Source organism: Puma concolor, chromosome D2 (genome assembly GCF_028749965.1).
Source record: "Puma concolor isolate L17-30 chromosome D2, mPumCon1.1.hap2, whole genome shotgun sequence".
Classification (NCBI taxonomy): domain Eukaryota; kingdom Metazoa; phylum Chordata; class Mammalia; order Carnivora; family Felidae; genus Puma; species Puma concolor.
In genome coordinates this window covers 30,026,140-30,040,780 of record NC_141677.1, presented here as the reverse complement: position 1 = coordinate 30,040,780, position 14,641 = coordinate 30,026,140, and the positions used below count along the sequence as shown (strand labels likewise).

At 36.8% G+C, this 14,641-nt stretch overlaps 2 protein-coding genes across 21 annotated transcripts in view; one reads left to right on the top strand and one right to left on the bottom strand.

Moving 5' to 3' along the window:
• The window catches only part of HERC4 (HECT and RLD domain containing E3 ubiquitin protein ligase 4), a 139,033-nt gene extending 134,541 nt beyond the window's left edge, over window positions 1–4,492 (top strand). For all 8 annotated transcript variants that reach the window (XM_025918447.2, XM_025918446.2, XM_086679830.1 and 5 more), the window contains 2 exons: window positions 2,530–2,632; window positions 3,823–4,492. In XM_025918447.2, coding sequence (XP_025774232.1) covers window positions 2,530–2,632; window positions 3,823–4,031 — 312 coding nt within the window. In that variant the 3' untranslated portion in view covers window positions 4,032–4,492. The remainder of the gene's footprint in view (window positions 1–2,529; window positions 2,633–3,822) is intronic.
• Window positions 4,493–8,108: 3,616 nt separating this feature from the next.
• SIRT1 (sirtuin 1) overlaps window positions 8,109–14,641 on the bottom strand; it is a 65,872-nt gene continuing 59,339 nt past the window's right edge. For all 13 annotated transcript variants that reach the window (XM_086679834.1, XM_086679841.1, XM_086679833.1 and 10 more), the window contains one exon: window positions 8,109–10,219. In XM_086679834.1, coding sequence (XP_086535960.1) covers window positions 9,891–10,219 — 329 coding nt within the window. In that variant the 3' untranslated portion in view covers window positions 8,109–9,890. The remainder of the gene's footprint in view (window positions 10,220–14,641) is intronic.

Sequence of the window (14,641 nt, the reverse complement as noted above, 5' to 3'; positions counted from 1 at the left end):
GCTGTTCCCTGTGCCTGGAACTCTTTTTCACCTTGATCATTCCAGATGCTTCTTGCTCTTACTTCCTTTATGTCTTTATACTTTCTCAGAGACTTTTACTGGCTAACTTACCTAAAATTGGATATGTGCACACACACTCCCACTCCCACACCCTGTCACCCTTCCCTGCTTTATTTTCTCTTTGAACTTGACAATTTTACTTAATGGTCTTTACTGTCTGTTGCTGTTTTCCCCCACAACAATGTAAGCACCATGAAGGCAGGGTTTTTGTTTCTCTCTTCACTGCTATATTCCCAGAGCCTAGAAGAGCACTAAGTACTTAAAACCATGTCTGAAGATATAATTGATAGAAATAATCATTTAGTAAGATGGCTTTTTTTTTTTTTAGTATATTTTAGTGTACTTAATATGCTTGGTTTCTTCCATTGTATACCTGATTCATTATAATTTCAGTGACTAGGATTTGTGGCTTTAAATGTTCTTTCTTCATCAGGACTGTGTACACACTCCCCAGAACCATTTAGAGGTTTTTTAATTAAAAAGAAAGATAAAAAACTTTAACCATGTTCCTTTCATTCCCCACTAATATGCTCATAGTCTATAATTCATAGTCATTAATCCATTAATTGATTGCTAGAATTTCAGCCATTTTTTCCAGACCTGTTTATAAGTAAATAGAAAGTATCGAGTAGATTTCAAGAGTTCAGTCATTGAGATAACCATGGCTACAAATAGAGCCCAAAATTTAAGAAGACCATTAGTAAATACTTGTTGAGCCCCTATGGATACCTAATACTATGCAAGAGATTAGGGAGATATCAGTAAATAAGGTTGAGACATGGTCTTTGCCCTATAATAAGGAAAGTGGACATTAATTTTGGTGAATACTAAGGAAGAGAGTTCAGTGAATGGTATATAAAGAGGAACTTAACCTAGGCTGTACAAATCTGGGAAAGCATCTCAGTAGATGGTAGTAAGGTACTCTACAAGGTAAGTAAGGACTTGGTTCACTGCAGTTTCCCCAAGACTCCAAATTTTGACTGAAACTCTCTCTATATATATGTTGAATGAATCACTTAGTGAATTTGGTGACATTTAATCTGAGTCCTAAAGGATAAATAGAAATTAGCCTGATGAACAAATAAAAAAAGGAGGATGTGTCTAAGTGGTCTAGGCTGAGGGAACAGTGTCCAAAGGCCCTGATACTGGAAGATTCTTGTTAAGAACTAAAAGTTAAGGCCAATCGTGGCTGGATTTTAAAGAACACTTTACAGTGTAATATTCCCTCTCCCCTCCCTACCCCCTTTTCTGTTAGTGCTAGTTTGTTTTTTGTTTTTTTTTTTGTTTTGTTTTGTTTTTGAGAGAGAGAGTGAAAGAGAGATAGAAAACACTAGCAGGGGAAGGGCAGAGGGAGAGGGAAAAAGAGAGTCCCAAGCAGGCTCTGCTTTGTCAGAGGGCTTGATCCCATGAACTGTGAGATAATGACCTGAGTCTAAATCAAGAGTCAGACACTCAGTCCTTTAAGCCACCCAGAGTTTCCAGTGCTAGTATTTTTTTTTTTTTTAAGGAGAAGTGTATTAGCTCTGTTGGTACAGATGACCCCAAAATTCAGTGGCTTAAAAGTAACAGTGAACATTTATTTTCTCACATATTTTCAGTGGGTCAGGAATTCAGAATGGCTTTAACTGGATAGTTTTAGCTTAGGCATCTCTCATGAGGTTTTCATGCAGTTAAGATACTGATTGGTGCTTTAGTCATCTGAAGGCTTGATTAAGGATAGATTCCCTTCCAAGATGGCGCACTCATAAGACCATTGGCTAAAAGCCTCGTGTCTCACCATGAAGACCATTCCATGGTGCTCTTTGAGTATCCTCATGACACCTGGCTCTCCCCACAGTGAATGATCAAAAAGAGATTGCAGCCATAGAGTTTTTTATGATCCAGCCTCAGAAGGCATGTATTTCTCATACCTGCAGTATCCTAATGATTATACAGTCAGGCCCATACACTGTGAGAGGGGACTGCACAAGCGCATGAGGAACAGGAGGCACAGAGATCATTGGGAGCCATCGTGGAAACTGACTACCACAGAAAATTATTGTCCTTAGTACTTTTTTTTTTTTTTTTAAGTAAAGATAGAATGTAAAGTAAGTGATTTCTGTTCATGAATATAGGAAGAGAATTTTATAATTATCACAGATAACTAATTCTTTGTTGAACTTTAATGCATTTACATTTTAGTAATTCTAGTTTATCCTTTAGATATTTACTTTTGAAGATAATACAACCCTGTTGTATTCTTTGAAGTGGTGGGGAGACATTTCTGCTGATTGGAACATTTTCTTGCCTTTCCCTAGAACTAACAGTTCCAAATTGCAAAATGCCCAGGAAATAGTAGGTAATCAGCTGAATTGCATGAGTTTCAAAATCCTGGAGTGTTAGCTTTTGTGCTAATAAGAAGGCCAGTCTGTTAGATTCAAGACAAAACTAACATCCTTTAATATTAATGAAGGATTATGTTGTTTTTAGAATACAGAATACAAAGGGGAGTATTGGGCAGAACATCCAACGATAAAAATATTTTGGGAAGTATTTCATGAATTGCCGTTGGAAAAGAAAAAACAATTTCTGTGTAAGTATTTCTAACTAGTCCTATGTTTTATAGGAAATAGAATTCACAAACATTTTCATAGATTAACTGATTGACTTTGTTGGATAAAGTTTTTCCTTTTAGTAGTATTGCAGGGTACTGCTTTTAATTTTCAATTAGAGTAAATTTTTGACCTGCATTCTTCATTTTATGTCTTTTCTTATTTTGAAAGCTACATTCAGTTTGCCTCCAAAATAGAATTGGTTCTTTCAAATGAAAAAACTATAAATGATTACAGTAAACTGGGGCTGAAATTCCTTTTAGAATTTCTAAAAGGTTTCTGGAGGATAGCTTTTTTTTTCATTCAGTCTTTTTTGCTTACGTGTCAAAACTTTGGGAATTCTGTAGAAAATAGAACTTTGCCAGGATGTAGTACTTTTTAATACCTAAGCTCTGTTTGTCTTACATGTGTTAAATTTCTATTCTAATTGAAATTTGTATTCCCTTTGATACTCCTGCTATTGCCAGGAATATTTTGTCAATCTCTTTTTTGGTAGTTGTAATGAGAATCTTGGTAAAATTATTTTGTATATTTTAAGGATGACAGGCTGTTCTCAAGTGATTTGAGTTTCAAGTTTATTTATTTAGAGAGAACACAATTTGGGGAGGAACAAAGAGGGAGAGAGAGAGAGAGAGAGAGAGAGAATCCCAAGCAGGCTCCTCTCTGAGCGTGATGCAGGGCTTGAACTCACAAACCGTGAGATCCTGACCTGAGCCAAAACCGAGAGTAGGACGCTTAACCAACTGAGCCACCCAGGGTGACCCAAGATTACACACTTTCTTAAAATATTTATTTTTGAGAGCATGCACAAGCGGGGATGGGGCAGAGGGGGGCGGATAGAGGATCCAAAGCAGGCTCTGCACTGACAGTGGAGAACCTGACGTGGGGCTCAAAGTGATGAACCGTGAGATCATGATCTGAGCCAAAGTCAGATGCTTAACTGCACCACCCAGGTGCCCCAAGATTACATTTTTAAAGAAAAAATATTGTATGGATATGTAATATGTAGGTCTCAAAAATCATGCTATCATAAATTCTGGAGATCGGCTTCTACGTTAGAGCAAATGTTAATTAATGTAAAGGTTTGCCATGGTGACTGTACCAAATAACTTAGTACTCTATATTATAGTTTTGATAAAAGTGGTTGGCTGAATGATTTTTTTCTTGGTAGTATTTTTGACAGGTAGTGATCGCATTCCTATTCTTGGTATGAAGAGTCTAAAACTAGTCATCCAGTCAACCGGAGGTGGTGAGGAATATCTCCCAGTTTCCCATACCTGTTTTAATCTTCTGGATCTTCCAAAATACACAGAAAAGGAAACTCTACGCTCTAAACTGATTCAAGCAATTGATCATAATGAAGGTTTCAGTTTAATATAACTTTGGAAATAGAACTGATCAGTTTATTGCAAAAGCATTAAACTAACTATTTGTGTTTTTCTTGTGGTGATGAGTTCAACAAGGTGACAAGAGGTACTATTATAATTCTTACTTGCAAAATGTTCAGTGCTATGAGTATTCATGAAAGCCAAAAAAATATTAAAAGGAATATGAACAAACTGTTAATATTAAGCTTATTGTACAGAACCATGGATTTTTTTTGCCATCTTCCAATAAACATACAAGTATTGTGAATACATCAAAGTTTTACTAACATGAATTTTAAGGGTTTGCATATTTCACAAATGATCTGGTGTGTGAGTGCATGGGTATGTTGCTTAATTTTTCTTCAATCACTGAGTGAAAAACCTTTACCTTTGGCCTGCAATAGTCATTCAATTATTTTTTCATTTTGTAAATAATGTTAAGTTTTGTAATAAAATAGTTATGTTCTGATACCAGTACAGTTTCTATGGTTGTAATTGAACTGAGCTGACTTTTAAAAGGATTAACAATTATGATTAAATCTTATTCTGATGATCTATAAAAGCAAAAAACTAGCATGATGAAACACAATCTTTGCTTTTTAACTAGAATAAATGTCCTTGTACAAAACTAAATTACAGATAGGAGTTATCTAACTTGTAGTTCTTTCCTTTTGTGAATCTGGAGATGCTACTGATAAAGGGCAGCTTAATCAGGAAGTTTAATAAGTATTTAGTATTGGAGGAACTTTGTCCTGCAGTTGCCAGGAATAGAACCTGGCTACTTTGAGAACCAACCACCGGCTTATAGCTTGCAGAACTTTTGATGCTACAGGTTGGTATTTAGACAGAATTTTCAGTGCTTTAGAACTCTCCTTGAATTTTTAGAAGCAGATCTTAACACAGTTTTATGGTGCTGATGCTTAGTTATCTCCTGTGATTAACTGTAACAGTGAGTTGATGCAACAACACATGTGACTTTCTGCTCTAATGCAAATATTTATTTTTTAAATTTATTTTAAAAAATGCCGTGAAAATTGTTTAAGTAATAAAGATTTATTGGTTTAATATTTAACCTTTCAGTGGTTCTCATAACATTCAAAATGTCTCAGGGAAGAGTCTTAAATTTTGGATTGAGTGTTACCATACCCATACAAAATTGTCTATTTCACAGAGGTCTCCAATTTTCTTAGCTATAACTCCAAAACCCAAAACAACTCTGGAAGAAAATTACATATCTCATTTTGCAGCAAAACTTGAATTGTTGAGGCTATTATTTATGGTATTAAATGAGACTGTATATTTTACTATGGTGATGTTAATAGGTTTGATTTTAATGTGTTTGATCTTAGGTACTGCCTCAGACCCTGTGGAGTGCTTTAAAAAATTCCATAACATGCATAATTCCAAAATGCAAATGAGTCCAAGGGTTTTGGAGAAGGGATTGTGGACCTGTACTTTTCAGTTTAACTTAAAAACGTCTACTGTTGAGCCATAGGTGTCTTTTTACAGATGGAAGCCCTTGAACAGCATTCTCATACATGATAAATTAGCTCAAAGTAGCACTCTTCCCTGTGAAAACTCTTCCATTTCCCTGGGCATCCATTTCTTTTTTTTCTTATTTATTTTGAGAGAAAGAGAACGTGAGCCAGGGAGGGGCAGAGCTACAGGGGAACAGAGGATCCAAAGTGGTTTCAGCAGAGATCCTGATGGGGGGCTTGAACTCACAAACCATGAGATAATGACATGAACCAAAGTCAGGTGCTTAACTGAGCCACCCGGCCACCCCCAATGTGCATCCATTTCTTGTGGGTAGTGATTGTTCACATTGAACACACCTAAATGTGTCAGGTGATTTTTTTTCTTCAGTAACCTTTATGCTATGTAGCTGATCTGTGAAATAGTGGCCACTTTGGACTAATACAGATGGATTTCATTGAACAATATTTTAACAAGGACCTGGCTGTCATCTTATCTAGGCACCTGCACAACAGTACAAGGCTTAATTCGGGTAAGTCTGATACTCTTTTCCTTTCTGTGTTGCTGCAGACATACAGTAAATAGCATTAACAGCAAGGAGATTAATGGTAGAAAATTAAAGTACCACTTAAAATTTTTCAAATTGCTATTTGCCTTTAAAAAAATATGAGCTTTGTAGATTAGAAAGTGGGCCAATACTGAGTTCACTAAATTATAAGGACTGTAATTATGGAGTTGACTAAACTTGAAAATATTTGGCCTCCGTACAGATCTATTCGTAAGAGCAATTGTTTGTAGCTCCTGTCTGGATTCAATAGTGATTTTAACCAATCGCCATTGTTCAGACTGACTGAGGTAGTAGAACGGAGACACACAATGCATGAAATAAAACCAGAATGCAGTTTTTGAAATTGGAGACTTCAGTTAAGTCCTGGCACTCTCCTAGGGTCCGCTCGTAAAAACCACTCATTAGGGTTAATTTCTACTAACAGACTTTTGGGCTTTCTTACAGTTGGTTTTTACTGCATGTAGTTTAACAGAAAGTCCTCAAAGTGTAACAGAGCAGTCTTCCCCTGAAGAGTGTGTGGCTAGTTGAGCGCAAGGGCAGATGTTCCTGTTCTCAGCCACTTCCCAACTGCCCAGCCTCTTGGGCACTTTAGCCATCCATATTCCTTATGGTAGTTTCCTTTACTAAGGAATTCACCCTATTTCATTAGCTCCTTATCCTTGCCAGTGTTTGCTAATTGGTGAACTGTCTCTCCAGAGAAATTGAGAATAGTCTGCTTGTTTCATAGAAGTCTACCTGCTTCCCTGTGAGGCCAGCCCCCCTGGAATGGAGTGTTACATGCAAAAGGGAACTTCCCTATTTTTCCTTTCTCAAGCCTTGCTATACTGTTAAATTACCTGGGGGTACTTTTTAAAAATAACACTATGCGCACAGGTCTCCTTATGCCAATTAAATGTTCTAAGAGCTGATGCCCAGGTTAGGTTACGTGTGTGTGTGTGTGTCTTAAAAGGCCACTTGACCATTTCTCCCTATTTCTGCTAGCATCCTAGCTTAAATATTTAGACTTTGTTCATTTCTGAGGAGAGGAAAGGTTATGGTGTGCATACACACACTCCCCTTCTGGTTACAAGTCTTAAGACTGCTTTCAAATAAAACTTCCCAAATAATGCTTAGTAGGTGGATGATATAAAACACCATTGATTGAAGGCACACCATTATTTCAGATACCATGAAGAACAATGCTAATTAAACCATCATGTGTCAATTAGGGTATTACAACCAGTGAAATATATACATTATTAACCAAGGAGACTATTGAATGCAAGGCTTAAAATTAGCTTGCACTTAGCTTAAGTACTTGAAATGACCACACAACCACCTTTTAAGGTCTGAACTACCTTCCCATTTTGTGCATATGTAGAATCAAGTCGCTGTTTCCATATTTTTACAACATCTGAGGAGGAGATTTTACAGGTAATTTTTCTAGTGCAAACAGGACATATCCAGGGAAGAGTACTATTTTAAAATTCACTTTGAAAGTTTGCTGGTGAGGAAGGCAGGAGACCTGAGAGGAGGAAACTGCCTGTCAAGACTTTACTCATCACATTTTTCTAAGAGGCATGTTCCTGGCTTCTTGACTAGTACTTTGTCCCTCAAGAACTTGAATGGACTAGTCTCCAGTCATTTTTGGTACACACATTCCTATGTTAAGACTTGTGTTACCTGTGCTTCACAGAAAACCTGGCTTTTATAGCACATACACTCTTGAGTTCACTACATTTCCACTATTCTCTACTGTCCCCCTATCCCGAAGTCCTGAGCCTATGTCAAGTCTTTCATCATAGGTCAAGTTCTTCTTAGGCCCTGCCTTGCCTCTCTCCCACCTTTGACCTAACAAAGGCTACTGGGCCTAGAATTGAAATAGTTTTGAAACTTTTGGTGGTGATGCACCAACTGCTACAACCAGCACTACCAGTGTTTGCTTCAGTATCGTTCTGGCTAGACTCTTGTAAGTTGAATGAAGAAGTAAGAGAGCATCTTAACATGGCCCTCAAAACTATACAAACTCCGTAAGATTTTCAAACTTTGTATCTTGAACAATGTAAGTTAACAGGAAAAAGTCAAATGACAATTTTAATAGACTTTAAAACAGTGTACAAGTATAAAACACTGGTTTTGTATTTCAAAAGTTGGAGGAAGATATCCAGTCATTCAACAGTCTACAAAACATATGCCAGTAGATTACATAAAAGACTATGTACAATATAAAAAGAGCTGAAAACAGTCTTCACTGTAAAAATAATTTAAAACAAATTTTTCAATTTAAAATATCATCTCTAGCACAAACACACATCATGCAAATGGAAAACTAAATATACTGCATTCTTTAGTGTAGCCAAATAAATTCAGACTGAAACATCTTTTAGGTAGGGAAATGGCCATTCAATAAAATTTCTCTCTCTGGCAGTAATGGTCCTAGCTGGGTATTTTATGCTTAAAGAACAGCTATATTTCAAACCCTTTTTTAAAATTGTAATAAATACTAAAGCAACATAGGAATACTTTATATTTGGGAATAATGTGGGGGGAAGGTCTGGAAAATAAATTGCTCTGTGCAATTTTATAAAGTATGAATTTTTTGAAAGGCTAGAAGCTTCTGCAGCTGAGAAAAGTTTGATCTCTAGTTTTAAGGCAGGCTAAGCTTTTAAATAAAGATGTTACAGGAACTAACTTCATTAACTATTCTGCTATTACAAGTTACATCATGTTCATCTCCATAATACTAGGCTAGCAGTTTGGTGTCTATTACACCAAATCCTCCCAACAGGAGACATGTACTTACTGGCTGAGTTATAATTAACATCTTAGTACTTTGGAACTGTAATCAGGGGCCTGTTGCTCTCCTCATTAGTGGAAAAGAAAAGCAGCAGTCCAAAATATTACACTCTTCCCAGTTGAAGTACCATTATTATAGATTCATAAGGGCTCTGCATATTCACATCTTGGCAGTTTAATACTTGTGGGAAAGAATCAATGCAAGCTCTACCACAGTGATATGTATTTAAACAACAATGGCAAATATTCTTGAAACTAAGGGTACCCAGGCAGGCACTATTGTCTCTAAAGCAATTGAAACATTTCCAAAGCATTTATTTGTTTTTCAGATTAGTTTTAGGAGCCAATATAGACATTACTACATGTCCACAGGAAGTACAAAAGCCATCTTCATTTCAATACAATATTCCTGAAATTCTTAGCACCAAGTCTTACTTTAAAAAGCAAAGACAACTGAGTGCTCTCCCACATATTGTTGACTTCCTTCTACACACACTGCATGTTATGAGATTTTTAAAAAGTTAGCTGCCACAAGTTTTGGAAAATGCCAGTGTTTAAAAATAGGTAATTGTGCTAATAAAGAATCAAAAGTTTAGCAGAACAGACATTTGAGGAGTTCAGACTATTCAATGTTACAAATAAAAGTGTGAAAATACCATTCTTTGGTCTAGATAAGCTGTTCCCTTTACATTAATTTAACATTCCAATGGCTTTTTGAAAACTTTAAAATGTTGAAACTCACTAGGCAAGAACAAAATTATATATACATAACGGATGTATCATACAAATGAACTTTTAAAAGAAAAGTCTTGACCAACAGGTGATTAAAGATACTTAGTACCCTTCTTTTAAAAAAAGTTAGTGTTGCGTGTACAAGTACAGAAATAAGAAGTTAAAAATTACCCATGAAGAAAAAATCTTATTTTACCAGTCTATAAATATTACACCTTTCTGGTTTCCTTGCTCTGTTGAATTCACAAGTAAACATTCCTTCTGACATGCTAAAGTTCCTAATGCTGGTGGAACAATTCCTGTACCTGGACAACTATTACATTATGATTTGTTTGATGGATAGTTAATGTCTGTTGCTTCCTGTTTCACGGATATAGCTTCATTAACTGCCTCTTGATCACCTCCATCAACTCCAAATCCAGTTCCTCCAGCTCTCTCATTAACATCAGCATCGTCTTCCAAACCGTTGTAAAATTCTTCAATCTCGCTTTCATCCTCCAAGTGTTCTTCTAAACTTGGACTCTGGCATGTTCCACTATCACTGTTACTGCCACAAGAACTAGAGGATAACACGTCATCTTCAGAGTCTGAATATACCTCAGCGCCATGGAAAATATAACGATTTGGTGGTAAAAACAGATACTGATTACCTGAAATATAGTAATAGAAGAGAAATGATAAATGATTCTAAGTTTTCTAAGACTAACTTGGTCTGATTGTACGTTCAAGCCCTGCCTTTCCTGAGTATCATTACTAGAGGCTACTACAATAGTGGTCTTTAAAAACAAGCAAAGAGCTCAGTCTTAACTGCAAATCTTAGTTCTGCCACCCACCACTTTTGTGAATTCAGGCAGTTCTGTGCCTATGCCTCAATTTCCTCATCTAGAAAATTAAGCGATTTTCATAACTCTATCAGCTAAGTATGAATAAATTTAGAGGACGATGTTCAATAAAGCTTAATCAACTCCTCAGAACAGATCTCATGATATTAAATATCCAGGCCAGCCTACATTACTCAATTCATGTTCACCGAATAGAACTTCTCTAAAGCACGTATGTCTTCAAGGCACTTGCATTATTTTCATTTAACTTTAGATTATGAACCTAAAATTAAACATTTTAATTCAGTAATAGCTTCACCATCTATTCAAAAGTGTAGTCTGCAGGCAATGGCATCACCTTAGAGTTTATTAGAAGTTCAATTCTCAGGCCCCACCACTCACCTACTGAACCAGTATTTATTTTTACCAGAGTCCTAGACACATTAAAGTATGAGAAACGCTGATCTAGCATTGGACATTAACCTTTCTTCAACTCCCTCCCAAATTTGTATTCACAGTATAAGCTGTGACCTGTGATGTTAAGGAGAATTCCCTCCCTTTTCCTATTATAGGTCCCAGGTTAAGAGCACCTCTTGATGGGAACCTTAAACATTAATGATGAAATGTTTTCTACCACTAAATTCACAACAAGTAACTTCAAACTTAAGTCTGTTTCTACACGATAAATGTCATTTATTTAATGCACCACATCCCAGACTAATTCACAAAAACCTGGCTAGTAACTAACATAGCTGAAGTGACATGCCATCTGCCAAGCATACCCAGGTTTGTCTTCAAAACAGCTTTCAAACTTTATACCCCATCATGACCCAAGTTCTCACTTTGAAACAACCTAGTATGTGTGTAAGAATTCTGATCCGAACCCACAAAACGGACTTCACAGTCCACTAACATCACAAATTGGCAGTGTGAAAACCAATTATTTCCCTCTGTTTTGGGAGAAAGTATTCGTCAGTTTTCTAAGCCACTAGTATTAATTTCCATGATTGGAGGAGGGAGTACCTTTATTCTAGCTAACAGAAAAGCCCATTTGGCACTTCTTAATATGTCTTCTAAGGGGTCCCGAGGTTGTGCATAGTTTTGGCCCATGCTTCTAAAAATGTTTCATTCTGCTCTATCCCCCATGATGAACAGAATAATCTATTATTTCTGAACCCAAGAATCCTATACCTGTTTTTTTTTATTCTTGGGAACCATCAAGACAGACTCAGTTTGCTTCATACATGCTCCGCCTTTCTCCTTTTCAATCTGACCTCACCAACAGAAATCATGGTAAACAAAAATAAATTAACTCTAGTGTGGTATGGGAGCCCAACTCTTGGTTTTGGCTCAGGTCATGATCTCATGAGTTCCAGCCCTGCATAGGGCTCTGCACTGATAGCACGGAGCCTGCTTGGGATTCTCTCCCTCCCTCTCCCTCTGCCCCTCCTCGCTTGCTGTCTCTCTCAAAATAAAATAAATTAAAAAAAAAAAAAAAAAGACTAGCGTGGTCATTTGTTTTTTAACAGCTGCAATTTAACAGCTGCACTCTACACCAGTTTTTTTTTTTTTTTAATTTTTTTTCAACGTTTATTTATTTTTGGGACAGAGAGAGACAGAGCATGAACGGGGGAGGGGCAGAGAGAGAGGGAGACACAGAATCGGAAACAGGCTCCAGGCTCTGAGCCATCAGCCCAGAGCCTGACGCGGGGCTCGAACTCCCGGACCGCGAGATCGTGACCTGGCTGAAGTCGGACGCTTAACCGACTGCGCCACCCAGGCGCCCCCAGTTATCTTTTTTAATCTTCACAATGTTAACGTGTATGCTATTTTATTCCTATTTTACAAATGAAGAAAAACAGATTAAATAACTTTGCCCACAGTGAATCTGAGACAACTGGGTCTGATTCCAAAGCCTGTACCTTTTAAGGCCTAAATTGGTAGGGAAAAGTCTAGAGACTGCTCCAGGTTTAATTTTTGTTTCCTGGGGCAGAGAGTTTTCTGTTTGACCCATCTGTCAAAAAGATACTCAAAAGAAGGGGTGCCTGGGTGGCTCAGTACATTAAGTGTCCAACTCTTGATTCTGGCTCAGGTCAGATCTGATGGGTTCATGAGATCGAGCCCCGTGTAGAACTCTGAGCTGACAGTGTGGAGCCTGCTTGGGAGTCTCTCTCCTCCTCCCAGTCTCGTGCATGCTCTCAAAAAAAATACTCAAAATCTCCAGTGCAAAACTCTTCCAGTACATAAGCAGACTTTGTATATGATACCAGTATTTACCTGACTAAACAGAACAGCAATTTTTCTACTTCTGATTCTTGCCACATTTGTAAATACAAGCATTCTTGTATGCTTTTTCTAATTTCTCTTGGTGTATGTCCTTTACTTTTAACTCTCCACATACCATTCAAGACCAAAGTCAGAAATTAGGTTTTTTTCAAAGCCTTCTATAACCTAATCCCTTCCAAGTAGCATCTATGTTTCTTAATATCACCTACTTTTGTTTAATCAGCTATTTTTATAATTATACACAAACATCAATAGATTGATCACTGTATATTCAGAACTTACTACAGTGTGCCTGGTGTGGAAAAGGCACAAAGGCTTACTATTCAACTGAACTAAAATTCACTTAATGGTAAATGATTATAACTCACAATACATTGGCCTAAAATGTCAGTTTACCCCATGGGACTTAATGTTTTAAGTTGTACAAGATTGTTACATCTAAGTGTGTGTGTGTGTGTGTGTATATATTTCTACATTTATTAAATTAGGATGTTTCACCCTAGAGTTCCCATGAGTCAAAACAGGGTATTTCTATACACTATTTGCTAACAATGAAGTAACAGAAAGGGAAATTAAGTAATCCCATTTACAACTGTGTCAAAGACTAAACGACTAAGAAATAAGTTCAACCAAGGAGGTGAAAGACCTGTACTCTGAAAACTGGAAGACACTGATGAAAAGAAACTGAAGACAAATTTAAAGACCTCCTACGTTAATGGATTGGAATTAATATTGTTAAAATGTCCATATTATCAATAAGAATCTACAGATTCAATACAATCCCTATCAAAATACCAATAGCACTTTTCACAGAACTGGAACAAATAATCGTAAAATGTGTGTGGAACCACAAAGACCCTGAATAGCTAAAGCAATCTCAAGAAAGAACAAAAACTGGAAGGGGGATCATGCTCCCTGATTTCAAAGTATACTACAGAGCTATAGTAATCAGAAGAGTACGGTATTACCACAAAAATAAGACACAAAAATCTATGAATAGAATAGAGAGCCCAGAAATCAACTCAAGACTTAAATGGCCAATTATTGTATGACAAAGAAGGCAAGAATATGCAATGGGGAAAAAGTTTAGCCAATCAATGGTGTTAAGAAAACAAGACAGCTACATGCAAAAGAATGAAACTCCACCACTTTCTCATACCACATACAAAAATAAACACAACTGACTAAAGATCTAAAAATGAACCGGGGCTACATCAACCTAAAAAAATTAATTTGCACAGTAAAGGAAACAAAACAAAAAGGCAACCTGAGTGGGAGAAGATCCTTGCAAATGATGTATCCAATAAGGGGTTAATATCCAGATTATATAAAGAACATACAGCTCAACAGCAAACACACCCAACCCAATTAAAAAATGGGCAGAGGCCATGAATGGGGCACCTGGCTGGTTCAGTCAGCGGAGCATGCAACTCTTGATCTCAGGGTTGTGAGTTTCAGCCCCACACTGGGTGTAGAGATTAGTTAAAAAATAAAATCTTAAAAATATGGGTATAGGCCCCAAATAGACATTTTCCAAAAGATGATATACAGATGGCCAACAGACACATGAAGACGCTAAACATCACTAACCAGAGAACTGCAAACTGAAACTTCACTGAGATCACTTAACACCTGTCAGAATGGCTAATTATCAAAAAGACAAGTGTTGCCACAAATTTGGAGAAAAGAGTACCCTCATGAAGTGCTGGTAGGAATGTAAACTGGTGCAGCCACTATGGAAAACAGTATGGAGGTTTCTCAAAAAGTGAGAAATAGAAAAATCAGAAATAAAAATAAATCTGGCAATTCTACTTCTGGGTATCTTCCTTAAGAAAGCAAAAACACCTATTTGAAAAGGTATGTGTACCCCTGTGTTCACTTCAGTATTTATTTACAGTAAGATATGGAAGCAACGTAAATGTCCATCTATACATGAAAGGATAACGTTCTGTATATGTACAAAGG